This window comes from Apium graveolens, unplaced genomic scaffold, assembly GCF_009905375.1.
Source record: "Apium graveolens cultivar Ventura unplaced genomic scaffold, ASM990537v1 ctg677, whole genome shotgun sequence".
Lineage (NCBI taxonomy): Eukaryota > Viridiplantae > Streptophyta > Magnoliopsida > Apiales > Apiaceae > Apium > Apium graveolens.
Window position 1 is genome coordinate 7,998 of NW_027419769.1, and position 19,330 is coordinate 27,327.

General features: G+C 34.0%; 3 protein-coding genes across 3 annotated transcripts; 1 reads left to right on the forward strand and 2 right to left on the reverse strand.

The window, feature by feature from the left end:
* Positions 1-3,540: 3,540 nt before the first annotated feature.
* Positions 3,541-12,397, forward strand: LOC141703575 (uncharacterized). Its single transcript, XM_074507050.1, has 14 exons — positions 3,541-3,580; positions 3,763-4,049; positions 4,616-5,009; positions 5,303-5,412; positions 5,587-5,646; positions 5,858-5,908; positions 6,115-6,185; positions 6,278-6,438; positions 6,777-6,842; positions 7,789-7,917; positions 9,723-9,852; positions 10,663-10,679; positions 10,771-11,028; positions 11,975-12,397. The coding sequence occupies exons 1-14, from the start codon at positions 3,541-3,543 to the stop codon at positions 12,328-12,330; spliced, it is 2,130 nt and encodes a 709-aa protein (XP_074363151.1). The 3' UTR covers positions 12,331-12,397.
* Positions 12,398-13,430: 1,033 nt separating this feature from the next.
* Positions 13,431-14,844, reverse strand: LOC141703573 (glycosyltransferase BC10-like). The gene is made up of 2 exons (XM_074507048.1): positions 14,263-14,844; positions 13,431-14,081 (listed from the first exon to the last, which is right to left on the reverse strand). Exons 1-2 carry the CDS (start codon positions 14,842-14,844, stop codon positions 13,431-13,433), a joined length of 1,233 nt encoding a protein of 410 aa, XP_074363149.1.
* A 619-nt stretch (positions 14,845-15,463) lies between these two features.
* On the reverse strand, positions 15,464-17,059 carry LOC141703574 (berberine bridge enzyme-like 8). The gene has a single exon (XM_074507049.1). The coding sequence runs from the start codon at positions 17,057-17,059 to the stop codon at positions 15,464-15,466; it is 1,596 nt and encodes a 531-aa protein (XP_074363150.1).
* Positions 17,060-19,330: the final 2,271 nt, after the last annotated feature.

Sequence of the window (19,330 nt, forward strand, 5' to 3'; positions counted from 1 at the left end):
CTTATAATCTGGGAATTTTATAGATTTTAAAATTCTATTTTCGAATCACATAATTTTTACAAGTTTTTTTGAATCTCGGTCAAAAATTTGGAAATTTTACATAATTCTTTTTATAAAATTTAATTACTGATTCAAAATTTTGATGTTAAAAAGAAAATATAATGAAAACCAAAATGTTAATATACATTTATTTCGTAAAAAGCAAAGGAAAAATATTTAGAATCTCGTTTTAAATATCAGGTTTTTAATTTCTCTTCTAACATTAAATCTTACTAATATATGAGAACCCACACTTATGTGATATATGAGAACTAATCTCCCCTAAACAAATTTAAAGCTACTTTAATGTAGGCTATTCATTTGAAATCTATCTTCTTCATCCCAACCATCACCACATCCTTCCTCCTCACCTCACCCCTCCAGCCTATACGTCCGGCTACACCATCCCACACCTTTGTCTACCACCTATCCCTACTGTCTTCCACCTAAAATCATCAATGTTGATAAAAAATTACCAAAGTCAAAAAAATCACCATGGTTGTGTTAGGAGGAAACATACACATAACGAGATTCAATCTACCAATGCGGAGAGTACACACAAAACATGTATGACACGAAAAATCCGCGTCCCGACTTGCATTATTAATCCAAACAATTATCATTAATGCAATAGATACATAACACCTCAATGGTGTCCCAAGCCAAACAATGCTCAACCAAACAATAATAATCAATCAAGGATGTCTAAGCCCAATACTTAAGCATCCGCTCACGAGCGATACTTAAGTCTACATCTTAGACACTCCTCTCATCAATCAAACACAATGACTATTTATATATAGCCATCACAAAACTTAGCCAAAAGATATACATAATCCGATTATAATAATAATTGTCTACTCGTATAATTATTGCCTAATCCAATTGTGATAATAATTTCCTACCCATACAATTATTACACCAATCCATTATTATAATAATTGTATTATTACCCAATCCAATTATATCTTGTATCACCAAGCCCAACCAGTTACATTGGGTTGAAACCCAACAATCCTCCCCTTTAACCTAATACTCTAGAGTAGATTAAACGGAAACCATCAAAATATCAACGTCTCTTCGCCGATTGCCTCCCCTTGAAAAAGGAATTCATTCATCTCATTCTTCCAACTTTTGAGAATCACTAAAACCGTATAGTGACCACCAAACTATCGTTCTTCATAATAGCGACATATCCAGTCCACAAAATCGCATGTATCAATCATGAATTCTCCTTTCATCATTGAGTCACCCAATCGTTGCTTTCACAATCTTTGGCCTCTTGAAGAAGAACAACAACATTAGCCAAAATATTCTCCTGATTGATCAAGCCACTAAAAAAATTCCGATCATCTCTTTCATCTCGTGTCGAGTCTAAATGATTTGATCCAGGTTGCAAGTCGACCGTCATGCAGCACTTAACTTTGTCTCTTCCCTCGTTAGTATGCTTCTTGTCATCAAATCCATCATCGTAATCTGCGCATGCAATTGACCTCAACTTTCATCCAACTCAATTCACCAGGAACCTCGATTCTGATACCACTCGTTAGGAGGAAAACACACAATTTTTCGAGATTCGATCTATCATGCAGAGTATAAGACATTTATGAGTTATGACACGTAAAACCCGCGTCCCAACTTGTATTATTAATCCAAACAATTATCAATAGTGCAATAGTTACATGATACCTTATGGTGTCCTGACGCCAAATAATGCTCAAGCATACAATCAAACAATAACAATCGATCTAGGATGTATAAGCCTAATACTTAACATCCGCTCACCAGTACTTAAGGTCTATATCTTAGACACTTCTCTCATCAATCAAACACAATATGACTATGTATATATAGCCATTATGAAACCTTGCCAACAAGACATACCTAATATGATTATAATAATAGTCTACTCATACAATTATTACACAATCCAATTATGATAATATTGCCTACCCATACAATTGTTTCACAATCCACCTATGATAATAATTATATACCCATACAATTATTGCCCATCCAATTATATCTTAAATCACTAAGCCCAACCAATCACATTGGGTTGAAACCCAATAGGTTGAACTACTCCTACCACCGCACGTACAACTACATACGTCGACCACCCTCCGACCACTAAATCAAAAAAGTTACCACCGTCAAAAAATAATCACTGCAGTTAAACATATAAATCACTAGAAGAAACCATCATAACCACCACACAACAAGCACATCTGTCCATTATCTTCGATCACCACCTAAAATCATCCAACATTATACTTAAATTATTATATGTAAATATAATTACTACAATCGACCAAAAAATCACTGAATTGAATCACCAACTGTATTCAAACAATCAGGAAAAATCATCGAACTTCGAACGAAATCACCAAACATTCATATATGAGAAAATCGAAACATAGGTCGGAAATTTGAATGGCGACAATAGTAAAGAAGACAGAGTGGTGCATTTTGAAAATAACAATTTTATAGTGAAAGAAGAGTGAGAAAAAGGAGTTGAGTCAAGAGAATGGCGATGCAAACTGGCAAAAGGATATGTGGATTAGTGATGATCGATCTAAAAATATATTGTTGAATAGTGGATAATAAATTCGACCGGAATCTGATGAAGACCGAAAATTTGAAGACGAAGTATGATTCAGTGAATTTAGGAATTTTTGGTTAAAAATAGGGAATTGAGTTATTTTCTATGATGAAATTCGTGTACAATAAACAATTATTTAACCATTAAATATAATTTTATAAGGCGGAGAACTTATATTATTGTATAACATTTAACATTTCTATTTTTTTGGCAGACTACTCAATTCGAGTTTACATCAATAAATTTGAGTATTCGTTATTCAGTAGTCGAACTGAGTCGCGTGTTGAATGTATATATATATATGTGTAGTGTGTGTGGAATACCTAAAATGGTAAACAAATCTGTCATCTACTATTTTTCAGAAATTGGTTTGGTTTTTTGGTTTTAATTTACATAATCTTTTCCCTTTCTTTTTCTTTTTAGTTATTATTCTACACAGATTTTATCGATTTTTTTTAAACTAATTGTTTCAAGTACATTCTCAACATTCATACAATTATTTTGAAAATATATAGGTAATTACATTGGTTTACATGTTGACAATTAATAAATTTTTTCTGGGTAAAGCTTAACATAAAAGAAACATTTTTCTTCAGAAATAGGACATTAACTTGTTTAAAATGCTAGTCAGAGTTAAATCATCGGAAACCAACTTGATTTTTCAGTACATATATAGACTATTTCCATGAACCATGATGACTATATGAAAGTTCATTTTATGTTATTAGTTCCTGTATTTTGTGTCATTAATTTCCCTAGATATTTACCATGTAATAATTTTAGTTTTAGTGCACGTTTTATCTCTTTCATTCCTGAGTAGAGCCATTCTCTAAGTAATGTTGTTCCAAAATGTTTCAGAGATTGCATAAAAGCGTGCCACCCTAAATGTATAGGCAAGGATGATTCAGTCGTCGACTACCGGAAATTCCTGGACTTGTGGTATGTAGTAAATATTTAGTTTTTTGTTTTGCAGTCTTCCTTTGCCTCATTTGAATGTGCCTCAATACATGCCATATGGGTCACCGAGGAGAGTTTGATCTTTGTGTTCACATATATTTTATAAATTGTTGTTTTAGCCTTTTAATGTTTTTGTTTAAGAACAAATTTGTAATTTAATTCAGTGGAATATCATAACGATGTATTTTTTTCTGGAGCTCGAATGTTCATTATCCTGTCATCAAATAATTTACTAACATATAAAACTTATGCTACTGCTTCAGATGCTCATTCTTGCTTCATATGCCACAAAGGCCAGGATTTTATTTGCGTGGGCTGTCCAAAGGCTCTTTGCAGGCACTGTATTGGGCAAGTTGAATTTGTTCAGATTAGAGGAAACAAGGGTTTATGTCATGTCTGTTTGAAGTATGGGCTACTAGTTGAAGAAAAAAAGGATGGTGATTATGACAGGGTACGCTTACTTTACAGATAATAAGTAGATACACGAAATTATAGTAATATTTTTCAATTCCTTTTACCTCTAAAATTTTATCGTTTGTGAACACTATTAAATTTGAAGTATTTCAATCAGAAAGTTATTTGAAGAAAATATTTGCTGTGTCATCTTCAAAAGCAGGAAACATATATAAAATATATGTAAAAATGAAGAAGAAATTGACCATCTTGGAAGTTTCATTTCTCGCATTTGCTTCAAAGTTACCTTATTATCTCATATTTATAGTATTTTCTTCAACTTAAAATTGAATATCACGACTGTCTGTTAGGTATTTCTACTTGTCCATGGTTCTTGCTTGGTTTATGGGACAGTAAAATTTTTTACCATGGAATAATGGTAGATAATAAATATGATCACCTAATTGTTCTTAGCGTCATGTTCTTTATCGCTGGGGTGAGGTGGGGTTGGGGCGGATTAAGATCAAGTTGGAGGTGAGATGATTGATGCAGGTGGTTATTCTATGTTTTGTACTATAATGGCTATGAATTTTCTTTATTACTTGTCTTACTGTTTGCATGCAGAAATTTATGGAGCACTTTGGTTTAGCTTGGAAAATTATCAGGGAGAGAGAATCCTTGACTCTGAAATATCTCCGCTCTGCGGAAGATAGAATGAAGAAAGGCGAATTCTATATGTCTTGCTGCGACTCAGATGAGAATGATGGTGTGAAGTCAGATATATATGACAAATTCCCTAAGGAAAACTTGAAAGCTCGCAGGATTCCTCCACTCCAGTACGCGTCAATAGAACCTGAGAACATGACTCTGGTCTACCTAAAGAGGGGGTTAGTTAGGAAACTTCTAAAGGGACCCAGGACCTTGTTTGATGACAAGTTAATCGGAAGTTTCGTTAAAATCAGAGCAGCTAGGAATGACCGTTTTGACCAGAACATTTTTAAGCTCTTGCAAGTCACAGGTTAGTGTTGCTGTGTTGGTAGATGCATATGTCGTTCGAAGTTCGAATTGGGTTCCATATTATTTTATAATGGTACAAAGTTAGCTTCTTAAAGACTATAGGCCGGGTCACATGCATACCGTCCTTATAGTATAAATTTAACTCTAATATTGTTGAATTATTTAATGAAATTGCAGATTTTAAAACAACTGACTTGTATACATGTAGTTTGTCTCTTATGATTGCTGGACCTTAACATGATATTAGTTACTATAAACAAAAGCAGTTCAGTTTATTCCTTCATGGATTTTCAGGCACAATATGGACTTACAATGGTGAAAATGATCCCGAGGTATTACTGCATGTTTCAGGCATGGAGAATAAAATTAGTATCAATTTGCTCGAAAACTGCAACATAACCCAGGTAATTATATTGGTTTTAGTAAGTTTTGTCTAAGATATTATGTCTTGCTAAAAAATTCTTGATTCATGCTTACCTTTTTTTTCAATATTTAAAATTATATTTGTTTTATAAAATTTTCAAGCTTATATTTCACTGTGAGGAATTTGGAACTTTGTTGCTTCTATTTATTTACAGGAAGAGTGCAAAGATTTGAAGATACGCATACAATGTGGCCTTTTAAAACAACCTACTGTAGTAAGTACTGTCCTTAGTAGTAGTGTTATGTTATGATTTGTTATTTATTCTCTATCATCTTATTGAGTTTGACATCATCGACTATTTTATCTAGCAAAAAAAAACATCATAGGCTATCGACTTTGTAGCATCCCTTATAACCATGACTGTGATTGTCCTTTATAAGCATCTTTTAGTTGTCCAACATTGAGCATGTATTTATATTTGACAGGATGAGCTTGAACAGAAGGCGATAATTTTGCACGAGGATATAACGAAACATGTAAGCATGTATTTAATATTGATTGTGCTTAGTGGACCATTTTTATTTATGCATAATATCTTACATAAAGTTGATCAGTATGTTTAACCTTTCTCAATTCCTCTTACTTCTTTCTGAATCTTCTATTTAATAAATTGTTGCGCTCAATAGTTTCCCTATATTAGCTTAACTCAATCATTTGGTACATGTTTTGTTTTTACTTCAAGTGGATTGCTACAGAGCTGCAGAGGCTTAAAAATCGTTTTGATCTAGCTTGTGAAAAAGGGTGGAGAGGACAATATCCTTTATTATTAGAATAATTCCTTACATATGCTATTTATACTACAATTATTACCTCAATTGTTCACCTTCACCCATTGACCTCTGTACAATGATTGAATTTGAAAAAAAGAGAGACCTTCTCCTGAAATCTGATGAGCAGGCAAAGTTACTGAATACTGTTCCCCATGTGGTCGCTGCTGCTGAAGGGGAACTTGAACGTCTTTCTAGGAACTGTTTGAAGGCTCCAGTTACTGGCGAAAGTAGATCAGGTGCAACATATACACTGAGTAATAGTAACAGTATAAATACTGATCTTAACTTTGCATGTTCCAATATGGAAAGGTTATTAATTTTGACACACCTATTGGAATATATTTAAGCATCCTTAATTTAATAAGCTACTGCTGCATTTAGCCATTCTAAAACCTAAACTTTGACAAGTTCTATTTATACCTAAATAATGTGAATTTCAAAAAAATTTAAACTGACCCCTGTCAAGCTAGTCCCGACTTTGTGGTTGGTTAGTAGATGATACTTTTCTAAATTATTTATATAGGGGTCATTTTTACTAATTTCCAAGGATTTGATTCGATCTTGTTATTCTCAGGTAAATTAGCGGAAGATAATAGGCCACCAATGGAGGAAGAAGCCGAGGCAATACTTCAAACAGGAGGTCAGAGGTTCAGACCCTGTGATAGTCCATAGGACCCTGAGTTGTGCATTTAACCTAATATCAAACATCTCATTTTAAATTGAGATGCATGAAAAGTTATACTGAATTTCTATTAATATTTGCTGAATTTCTCAACAAATATTAATAACACAATCATCATATCTCCATGTCAACCTACCCGATTCTTTTTAAGATCTAAGCATTAATATTTAGTTACTTAAAATCATCTCCAAAGGTTGGACTTTGACAAATCATCGTAAATTATAATTTTTACCTTTTCTATGCACATAATTTTCGACCCTTCTCCTAAAAAATGCCCCAATTATTGGCACCCCTTTAAAATATTTATATTATTTAGTTATACTAATATATTGTATTTTTAAATTGTTATCCATATTATGATAAATAAGTTGGCACCTTGCTCAAGGGATGCCGACTTTTGGCACCCCATCAACTTTAATAGAGAGCCAACAAGGGTGTTGTGCCATGTCATGCCACGTGGAAGTTGGCACCCCTTGTTGGAGTTGCTTTAATGCTATGATTTGTGCATGTCTAAACAAATCCATATAACTAGCTCTATTTGAACCTAGGGGACATAGTATTACTGTATATCCATCGGCTTAAAATCATATCTTCTTCAATTTTTTCTGTTTACACACATTACAGATAGAGCATAACATACATATACTTAAAGAGTATTGTAGAGTTCAATACTTAATGTGAAAATTCAACAGTTACAAACCAATTACCAAAAAGTTGTACTTGATATTATTATATTATATATGTTCTTTAAATCATTGATTATTACATAGTGCAGTTGAGATATATTATTTCAATTGGCCTTTTCCACTCATAGTTCGACGTTTATGTGCCAACTATGCATGTGTTCTGCTTATTATGACAACCATCATTGGACAAATACTTGTCATGTATGTCGTATGTGTAGGAGATCAAGTAATAAACAATCCAAGCGCATCTCTAGAGAGGACTCAAAGTATTATAATCGGTCCAGGGAATGATGAAGCAATCAGACATGAAAAAGCTGAGGGTTCTACAGCAAAAGAAGTTACAGAAGGCTAGTATATGAAATTAGTTAAATATTAATGTCATCAGTATTTCGTTGTTTCTTCTAGTTTTTACAATTCTTTCAGTCTTAGTATCAATGGATGACAAAGGTATACTATTGTGTATTCTCCCGCCAGTCATGCATAAATTAGAAGACTAGAACCAACCAAACATACCCAGTATATCCTGAGTCTGGAGATGGTGGGATGTACACAGACCTTACTCCAATCCCAAAAAATGAAAAGTTTCTAAAAGGACTCCCGGATAAAACAATCCACTATGAGAAAAAATGTATAAAGAAAAGAATAACTGGTCTCGTGATTCTAATCAAGGAACAAGAATATATTAAACATAAAGCGGTAATAGCACATGTGTAAAATTTTAAAGTTTCTAGCATGCACTATAGAAGGAAAGGGGCATAGTAAGCAAATAAGATGATCATCACACTCTATTGAGAACTTCAAACCCTGTACAACCCACGTCTTGCACCCCATGATACGGAATTTGTTAAACTTACCAAAGATCACCTAGTTTAGTTCAAAGTCTCTAAAAAATCCTATTTGAGGTCATACCTTCTTAAATCTAGCCCTCTACAGATCACTACGCCCTCCAGTACTGCCTCCTACAAACATGACCAAACAAACGTTAAGCGCAGCTGACATAGTATTATTCTATCGCTCTAACGTCACGTTTTCTCCATAATATCTCTTTTACACACAGAAGAGACACTACATTATACAGTACTTGCACAGTTTATACAGTTCACAGCTCAATGAGTCAATATTACAACCCAGATTTTACCTGGGAAAACTTATTGATAGCCAAAACCTCAAAACTCTCAGTCACAATGTTGCTTCTCTAAACATGTCAGTGTTATTGTAGTCCAGATGTAATATGCATCGTCCTGTATATATACCAAGATAGGAACCTGTACTTGATATTGTAATATTATACAATATATAAGCACGTTTTCTATTAAAATAAAGTAAAATTGTTGATAACAGCATGTATCATAAGGCTTATTAGGAATGGTGTGATTATTTATCCCTCCTGATTTAATTTCCTTAAATATGTTATTTAGTATCCAATTCTAGTGTTCACTTTATAATGTGTAATAAATTGATAGCAAATAGCTCTGGTGGAATGCAATACATTTTTCGGGCTGTGTGAAAATTTATTTATGTTCTGCTATTCTCAGTCAATGCACACATTTACCTCTATGTAAATATGTTTAAATGAAACCATGTTATGTTATATCGTATGGAAAATGAATTTTTTTTAAGTCAGACGTTTTTTCCTGACCACAACAATAGAAGTGACAAGTATTAATAATTATGTAAATGCAGGCTGCCTACATTTGTCGTTGACTACCTATGATATTCCATGTAATGGTAGAATGTGCTAATTAAGATATATTCACTGATTTTGCACTATGCGCAATATGTCGTGCTATTATACGCAATGCGTGTGACGTTCACTCCGAGTCCCCAGTATATATATGTCCAATCCAGAAAATGAAACCATGATTTTATATGTGCAGAGAAAAAAAGAATATAAGTCTTATATTTTGACAATCTATACTAATACAAGTTCTCAGTATTATCAGTTATTTAAATGAATTTTACCTATATGTGTCATTGGTTCCCTATGATATTACATGTATTCTCTGAATTTTTAATTATTACAGACTGCAGATGAGACTTTTTCTGTGGAGTGGTCATTTTCGTTCATAATTCAAAGTCTTATGTTCCGTCTATGCATGTGTGCTTCCCATTATGACAAGCATCATTTGACAAATACCTGTCATGTGTGCAGAAGATCAAGTAGAACTGGATCTGAGCAAATCTTCTGAGATGACTGAAACTGTTGCAATCGGTCCACTGGATGATCATATAGTCGAACAAGAAAAATTTGAGGGCTCTACTGCACAAATTACAGGTGGCCAGTATAAGACACTATTTCATTATTTATGACATTAAAATTCGTTTGTTTCTTTTAGTTCTTAAATTTCTTGCAGTCTTAGTATCAACAATTGAAGAAGCTACACCATTGGCTAGTCTCCCGTAGTTTTGCGCACATTTGATAAAAGACTAATATATTGTAACGTATATTTAAAAAAATTGGCAATTTACATAAAAATATTACAATGATCATATCTCCCTGTCAATTTTCAAATCTCTTTTTCAGATCTCACCATTACTTTCTGGTAACTTAATTTTTCCCTTTCAAAACTATGATAGTGTTTGTCTCAATATTTATTGTTTGTCTCCAAATAATCTCTTTTACATGTATTACACATGTAGGAGATCATACATAATACTTGTATAACAGAGCTCATTATTCGATGAGCCAATTCAGCAAATTAGAAAATATCAATTATCTAGGAAAACTATATGTCAAGTACAACCTTAAAACTCTTACTCACAACATTTCTTTCAAAGAAACTTGTACGTTATTGTGTTATAGTATATTTTATTGGACATTCTACTTTAAAAAATATTTTCCTGACGAAGTATATGTCGTGATTTTCTTATTTACTCTACAAGTCCTTTTCGATTTCTTATTCGCAATGTCTAATACATTTTTAGCTATAGATCTAGCTCTGGCGCAATGCGCTAATTTATTTATACTATGTAATTTAGTGTTGCGTGTAAATTTATTTATGTTATGTTATTTTCACTCAGTGCGGACCATAACTCCATATCCAGTAGAATTGTTCATTCTAGAAAATTGTTTATTATGTATTCTGCGGCAGAGGACAAAAGAATGCAGGTCTGATAGTTTGTCTGGACCATATTAAGATAGGTGATCAGCATTTAGAATTTTACTCATAATTTCGCATTCTTAACTTGTTTACTCTCAGTTAGCAATGATGTCAAAGATAACGGTCTCCCAAGCGTTCCAGTGGATCATCAGGACCTCAAATGGAACATCATAACTCCAGCAGGGGCAGTGAGCGGTCCTTACCAGATTGACGACCTCAAGTGCGTGACAGAAGTTCTTCCATTTTACTCGCAGTACTTAATGGTCCGGAAGGGAGCTAGCAGAAATTCTGCAATCACGATTCATGACGCCATTGATAAAGAAAACACAAAGATTTCTACCACAGACGTTACTGAAGGTTAGTATAGGATAGTATTTTACATTGTGGTTTCAAGAAATTATATATCCATACCATTATGTTGTCTCCCAGAAGTTTTGCATGTATTAGAAGACTAAAATTCATAATGGATGTCAACAAAAAAACTAGAACTCAAAAGAAAATATACAATAAGCGTAACCCTATGTCATATTACGAAGTAAAAGCTACCTTTTTATAACACATCCTGGAAATTGTTCATTGTACGCTGTAGTCTTGATCAGTATCTAGGAAAACATTCTCATAACTACAATATAAATATTGTGACTTACTATATTGATGATAGGGATGAGAAAAAACCAGAATTGTGGCAAAACCGCACCAAACCAAAGTTATTACATCGTTTTACGTAACAAATAAAAGATGTTCTTAATATTGTAATATACTTTACTATATACTTTACTGAATTTTCTTGTATGAAATATATTTCATCTATAGGTATGTAAACATGTTTCCTTTTTTTAAAATATATGTCTATATATACGGCATTTAGTTGACCGTGATTTTCTCTTACAGTTTATTACAAATCCTTTTCAGATACTGTTATCCGTTGTTCATGTCTGGTACATTTGTAGCAAATGGCTCCCAATAAATGTGCTGATTTATTTTTATGCTGTCATCAATTTTCGCACCAAGCACTAAATTTCTATATTTTTTGATTTGCTGCGCAATGCAACCTCTTAAATCCATGTCCAATAATTTTTAGTTTTTCTAGAAAATAAAAGTAAGACAAATTATGCAACAGATGACAAAACATAATGTGTATCATTTGGTTAAATTTGTTCAAGCCTCTACCTGATACCTATGTTTGTGATTTTGGTTCATTTTAATATGATGTGTATGGTTCATCTTTATTTCCTACCTATGGCAGATGAGATCTATTACTGCATCACGCATAATTTGACGCTTTTCTATTGATTATCCTCAGGTAATGAGGAAAATAATGGTCAAATATTTGACAAACAATCGGAGGCACTTATGGTCAAGGGAAATAATGGTCAAATATCTGACAAACAATTGGAGGCACTTATGAAAGATCTACACGAGACATGTATTTTAGGTGCAACACCTCAACCTGCCACAATATGTGAAGAGGATCCCAAGTGGAATATTTTACTTTCAGGAGGGGTAGAAAAAGGTCCTTACTCGCTCAGAAGCCTAAAGGGCGTGCACGACATTTCTTCTACCTCTTCACAGTACATAAAGGTATGGAATGAAGGTGAAAGCAAAGAAACTGCGATAACATTACCTGATGCATTAAAATTACTTTCTCAGAAGAAGTGAGGGGTATATGCACAATTTTATCATGGACTAATTTAAGTACTGTAAAACAAAGTTGGTTAAAGGAGATACAGATGGAGAGTCTATATCTTCAATTACTCAATTTTGAAGTTATGAGGTAAGCAATAGTAATATTTTAATGTTCTTTGCGGAAGATCGGAAGAGGTTGATTTGATGGAACTATAGAAAAATTATTATCATATTTTAGATATTTGTTTTACAAATGAAAACTTCATTTGACATTCATATTTCTAATGGTGAATTGTAAACGTTTATGTGATTTTAAATTTTGAACTTAACTGATTTCAGAACTTTAAATACTCTTTGATTTGATTATTTATAATTTATTCCAGTTTTGCACTTATTTATATTTTATACTTGCGATTAGTTCTATCTATATTTTTAAGATATCAAATTATACTAATTCAGTCCCAATGATGCTTATTCCGTTTGCGCGTTTTTTAGTTTCAAACGCGAAGACAACTTTTTTTTAGATCAACTCTTTTTAACTAGGCTTGTTTATCCGAAAAATTTATTGACAATTTATTCCTCTTGCCTCATACTGATTGCTCTATTTGAAATAAAGGGTAGATCACTGGTCCAAGAAAGGTTATGAAATAGTTTTAAACACAAGTTCTTAGATGAATATATTTAAAAGAAAAACATTAAGATTTTTATTGATCTAAGACTTCTTAATTGTGAGTTCCACCAACTTACTGCCAGTCCTTTTATCTGGAAGCATTACAAGTGTTCGGCTGGTTGTGAGGACTCGGGATTGTGGTGTGGAATCGGAATCGGGAATGGAATTGGGGTAAATGAAGATGAGAATGATATACAATCTTAAGGGGCGGTGAGGTTATGATTTTCCCTTCTTGAGGGAATGAGGTTCCATTGCATAAATCAAAATTACTAACACATACTAAACCAAATACTAAGGCATGGGATTAGGTTTCGATTCCTGTTCACCGGGCTCGTTAACCATGAACTAAACTGCCCGTATATTTTCCAGATTAGATATTATGTGACAGTAATCGCAGTGAACATATCAAGTGAAAAAGGTCTGCCTGAAGAACTTTATATATATTCATACGATTTGAAAAGAATCAGAATTCTTGAAATCCCAACACAGTTGAGGTGAGGTTAAGTAAGGGGTTCAATGCACTAGGAGCAAATTTTCTAGCAAAAAGATGACAAAGAGGAGTCCAATCCCCATTATATTCACAGAGCAACCCACTATTCCTTATATATTGCATGAAAGTTTCCGTAATATCTTCTGCTGTAAATGTTGCAGGGTGTGGTCCTCCTAATGTCCAATCAACATATGTCACTGATCGATTCGAATTACAAGTTCCGTAAAACATGTGAACATAAGTTGGCAGGTAATGTTCATCTGGATAACAAGCAGGCAGACAATACTTCTTGAACAGTGCGTAGTACTTTGTATCCGACACAACTTTTGTAGCAAGATCACGGTTAATTTCAAACCATTGAGACCCTTTCCGCCAGTCTTCAAGCTGAATATCAGGCTGCATTTTGGAGCTGTAACGCCCACGCCCATAGCGGGAGGGATCATCGAATGACTGCACAAAACTCTGTTCGGATCCAATGAGGTACCTGTAGACAGTTGGAAAGTTGTAAACTGGTATACAACTCTCAGACAGAAGAACAAATCGCTCGTTGGAGAAGTCTAGAAGAGCGTTGGCCAGAAGACGCCTTTCTGCTCCGGTTAGAGATGCAGTTCCCCACTCGACTTTCTGAGAGGAGACACAGTTAGAGAGAAGCTTAATAACAAACTATACTGAGTTTAAATTCACGATTTATATACATTTCTTACATTCTCGACACAACCTTTGGATGCAACTAGGTAGCCTAAAATTTTAAAAATTTGAAGAAGTAACAAATTTTGTATTCTAAAAAAAAAAAAACTAATCATACCTCACTAGGTATCCGGCGACCATAGAAAACAGAGGTATTGCTCACACTATTCTCGAACACGGGAAGCGCATGCACATAGATAGTATACAATTTCGTACTTTGTCCTTCAAAAAACTTTTCCCACAATGGCAACATAGGCAACGGCCCTCTAGTCAAGAACATAAAAGCCACCTTTGGCATTCTAGTGTAAGGATACTCAGCCTGCATTGGCACCAAAGAAGCTCTCCACTGTAGCTCATCATCCGACATGTGGTGGCTCACATTCTTCGGCTTAAAAACACTTTCGATACTCAGACAATCCTCCTCCTCGCACATTTCCTCAGTCGGACAATCACTGCACATATTATAAGCCTCAGGTGCTAATGTCTGATGAGTTCCATAAAAGCGGTCTGCTTGTAAACGAACTGGCTGATCAACGCGACTGCTTAATGACAGTCCAGTAACAATGCCGGCCACCAAAAAGATGATCAGAAGTAGGACTAACTTTAAAAATGAATTTTGCGGTTCCTTTGCTTGTACCGGATTTGGAATTGGAATAGGGGGCTTAAGAATCAAGTTATCTCTTGATCCTCTACTCCTCATTTGGTGCTTTCACCACTCCAAATATGATAATCTTACACATTAGATCAGATTCTAATTAATATTCCAGTTTTGTTTGTCACTTAATCCGAAGTAGAAGAAGTGGAGTTGTAATTCTGTATACGTGTGCTTGCAGTGAGAAAGTACTGAAGTGTGTTTACCGAGTCATAAGTAGTTTAGTACACAACCAAAAGATTGGAACTATGCTTACATGCAATCACAAATGACCTAGTAAAAAGTCTCCTCCAAATCTTACGTTAGTACATTGTTTCTTTAGGACCAAGTCATATACTCTTTTTATCAGGCAAATCAGAGATAGCTGCAAAATTTTTACACTTCCAAACATATTGGTATCGTCACAGGGATTGGATTACGTTAGGCAAAAATTCTGACAGCGTTTTTTGTTTAAACTTGCAACAGACCTTGCGAAATAAGTGTTATGTTATTTTTTGTTACACAGTGTTTAAGTTTTTTTTTTGTCAGGTCACAGTTTAAGTTTAGTCTATCAAAGAACAATATTCTTTTTATTGAACGGTATAAGTTACATATATAAGTATACATGGCAACCCTATGTTTATTTATTGAGCTTAAGCATATTCAGGTCATCCACTTACATTCCGTATTAAAGAGGAGGAATACTCTGCTCATGCTTGAAGAAGTTGCCAGGATCAACTTTAGACTTCACTTTAATTAGCCTATCGAAATTATTCTTCAAGTACTTTTTTCCCCATCTACTAGCTACTGCATAGGTTGTTTTTCCTCGCTGATTGTTCACTCCAAAATCGAGATCGTTATAATTCACATATGCACCTCTTGGAGACTTGGAAACGTAAGGAGTGAAATACTGGTACAGACTTCTAATCCACTGTAATCGTGCAGTGACATCAGTGTCCAATGTTACCCCCATGTTGATCATATATAAATTTCCAGCTCTATGTGGGAATGGAATTGCTGACTCTGAAATCTCGTACATTCTTCCTCCCCATGGTGTGATTTGTAAGGTTGCTGACGTAGGTGCAACTTTGTACAAAATGTCCCATAGCCCGTTAAGGCCATTTATTGGAATCGGTTGTTGAACGAAGTCTGAGGTTCCCTTAAAACGAGATTTTGGTAACGCATTTCTGTTACGTAATATTTCAGGAGATGTTGTAACTGATAAATTTGAAAAGAAAGGTGTGGACTGGATCCAACTGACTTCAGAGCAATCTTCTTTTACCAGTCCCAACTCCGGAAAGTTTTGCTGCATAACTTGAAGTAATGTACTTGCTCGGCCAAGAAACAGTGATTCAAATAGGATGGACACTGTTCTTTTATCTGCTCGAGGGCTGAAGTTGCTCAGGACACTTGATATGTAGCACCAGATGTCTAGATCTTTTGGAAACTGAGGAGCAGCAACTTGGAATCGATGAAAAATGTTGGTTGCGTTTTGTTCTAAAGTTCTGGTCACTCTAAAAACTGTCACAAGGTTTGGAACCGGAACCAAGTTTATTTTCCACGAAAGTATTACACCAAAGCTAGAACCACCACCTCCTCGAATGGCCCAAAAGAGATCTTCGCCCATTGATTTTCTGTCAAGAAACTTTCCATTTACATCGATCATACGAGCATCAATTACATTATCAGCTGCAAGCCCATATTTTCTTCGCATCATTCCATATCCTCCCCCACTGATAAAACCGGTGATGCCTACACTGTACCAAGGACCAGCACCAAATCCAAGAGTATTACTTTTCTGCGATATTCCATAATAAAGTTCCCCCAATGTTGCACCAGCCCCCACCCATGCAGTTGCCCTTGTGGCATCGACATCAACTGATCGAAGATTTATCATATCAAGCAACACAAATGGTACTTGTGATACATATGAAAGACCCTCAAAATCATGACCTCCACTTCGAATTCTAATCTCCATGCCATATTTTTTGGAGCAGAAGATGACAGTTTGGATTTGTGACGCATCAACAGGGGTCACGATAACTCGAGGCTTAGGAGTCGATGGAGAGGAGAATCGCAGATTCTGTATGGTAGCCTGCAATACATTTGTGTAGGAAGAGTTATCAGGAGTGAAAATTACTTCTGAAATTGAAGAGTTTCTTTCAGAATTAATCGTTATTAAACATTGAAGGAAGTCTTGATTTCGTTGTTCAGCTGAATCAGTTGGTGAGAGAAAAAGGATAGCAAGCAAAAACAGAAGGCAACAAAAAGATTGAAACTTCATTCTTTCTGTTACACTTGTTTTCAGAACTGAACAAGCTTGTTTATGAATATGGGAGGTAAACTAACGTTTGACATGCCTGCTATTTATACTGAACTACTGATGCTGTATCTAGTTCTGTTTTCTAATGTCGAGATATAACATGTCAACTGATCTAGAAATTAATAAAATAAAAAAACTAATCAGAAGTTGACTTGCACGAAAATATTTATAAACCGTTAGTGATGATGTACCATTATACCATTAAAATCTTATAACATATATACACTTTCACGTTCTATACTTCTTTCCTGTGTGCATATAGTCTAGCAATGTTGAAAAATGGGAGGATACTTCGGGGTTTATGATCTATAATTCTTGTCTTTCTTTGTTGTTTACTATTAAAATCTGTTAGAAAAATAGAGTTTTAGCTCATAAGTTTTATTATGTTGTTCATATTAATTCTAAAATCTAATTATTGAAAGTTGTTCTTTGATCATGAGTTTAAATTTTTTCTTAATGAAATTCATAGCGAAATAGAGTAGAAGCTAGAAGGTGGTGGCTTGAAAGAGTTTGAAGTGAGAATGTATTGTCCCACATTGAAAATAAATAAAAAAGATGTTGGTTTTATATTGTATTACACACATGACTAGTGTAGGACTGCTGGGATTTGTGATGGTGCATGGTATTTTTATTTAATTCAAAAACATCAGTTACCTGCCTCTTCGTTACTGTACTAGTTTTATTTCCAACAAAATCTACAGTAAATACTATGTAGTTTATAATCTGATTAAATTGATTAAATTTAAATCATAAATTCTATATAATGTTATCTTCATCATACTCGATGTTTTATTTGCTAAGTTCATCATACCTATTGTTGTTTAATTATAAAGAAAATAAATTACTGTATATGAAGAACATAACAGAACTTCATTAGCCATCCAGAAAATATGATGCTAAACCAGCGCAATATGTGAACACAATGGTGCTGTTTCGATGTTAAAAAAAATGATAAAAGATTTCAATAAAAAATATATTTAATTAAAGATTATTAGAATTCGATCTCTATCCATCACTTGCAATATCATACAAATTAACTAACCTTCCTCAGTTTGGCCTGTTTATATGTTTACATCTAACAAAATCGACGTGGAAGGTGAATATGTCATGATGTTTACACATTTTTTTTGGTTTTTGATAAAAATTAAACTAAGGTAAGCAAGTAAGAACAGAAAGGAAATTATAGAAAAATAAAGATAAAAGGTAAATATTCATTTCATTTCATTTGATAAATGTACAATGAAGAAGAAGGTACAATATATATATACATCAACACTCCTTTGGTGACTAAATTATTGACCCGAACTAACTAATAACCCAATTTCAAAATTGACCTAAACATAATATTAGACCCATCATTGTCATTGTCAGGTAACTCCAATAGTGACATACTCCGCTCCTTCAAAATATCATTATCCTCAAGAATACAATTAAAGAAACCTTGTACCTAGTTTCCACCATGACTTGCATATAACTGCTCTTTATGTACCATTTTCTTATTGCATCAGGTTTCATGTATTTCTTGGCACATACAACTTCAATATTTATTGCTAGAACAAAACATATATCTTCATCTGCCCTCATTTTTACAGGATAGAATTTAAAATGATGAACCATAGTTGCTGGAGTTGAAATCTTGAAGTTTTTAGGGTCTTTCCAGCTAAACATCTTGTTTTCAGCTTTTTCAAACTGTACCACCTTCACCATGTCCGCCTGTTTTGAAACCATGTTTTCATTTTTCGGTTCACAATTGGTAACATCAAATGACATAAAATTCTTACTACAAGACCTTCGTGGTAATTCAACCAAGACCTACCAAAGACTTCCCTATATATAAATCGAAATAATTCTAGCTACCTTTTCCAGTCCCCTTAATCACATGTATCTTCACATAACTCCTATATGTTTGATGGTCCCCTTGTATTTTATTACACTTCAAGGATACTCTGATCATCTCATCAAGGCGACAAATTGATTCAAAAAATGTAGCTTCACGTGTCCAAGGAAGTATTGAATACTCAGTTTCTTGTACAATATCTTTAATCATAGATTCCTTGTTCAAGGTTTCCCCATAAAACTTGAGTAATACAAGGTCTTCTTCTACATCCAATAAGGTAAAAATAGGATCTGACATCTTTCTGAAAAAAGGTGCAGCGCACTCAAATTTACAGCTTCTCAAGTACATATTAACCAGTGTCAATTTGATAAAGTTAATCATTCCAAAACCAACAT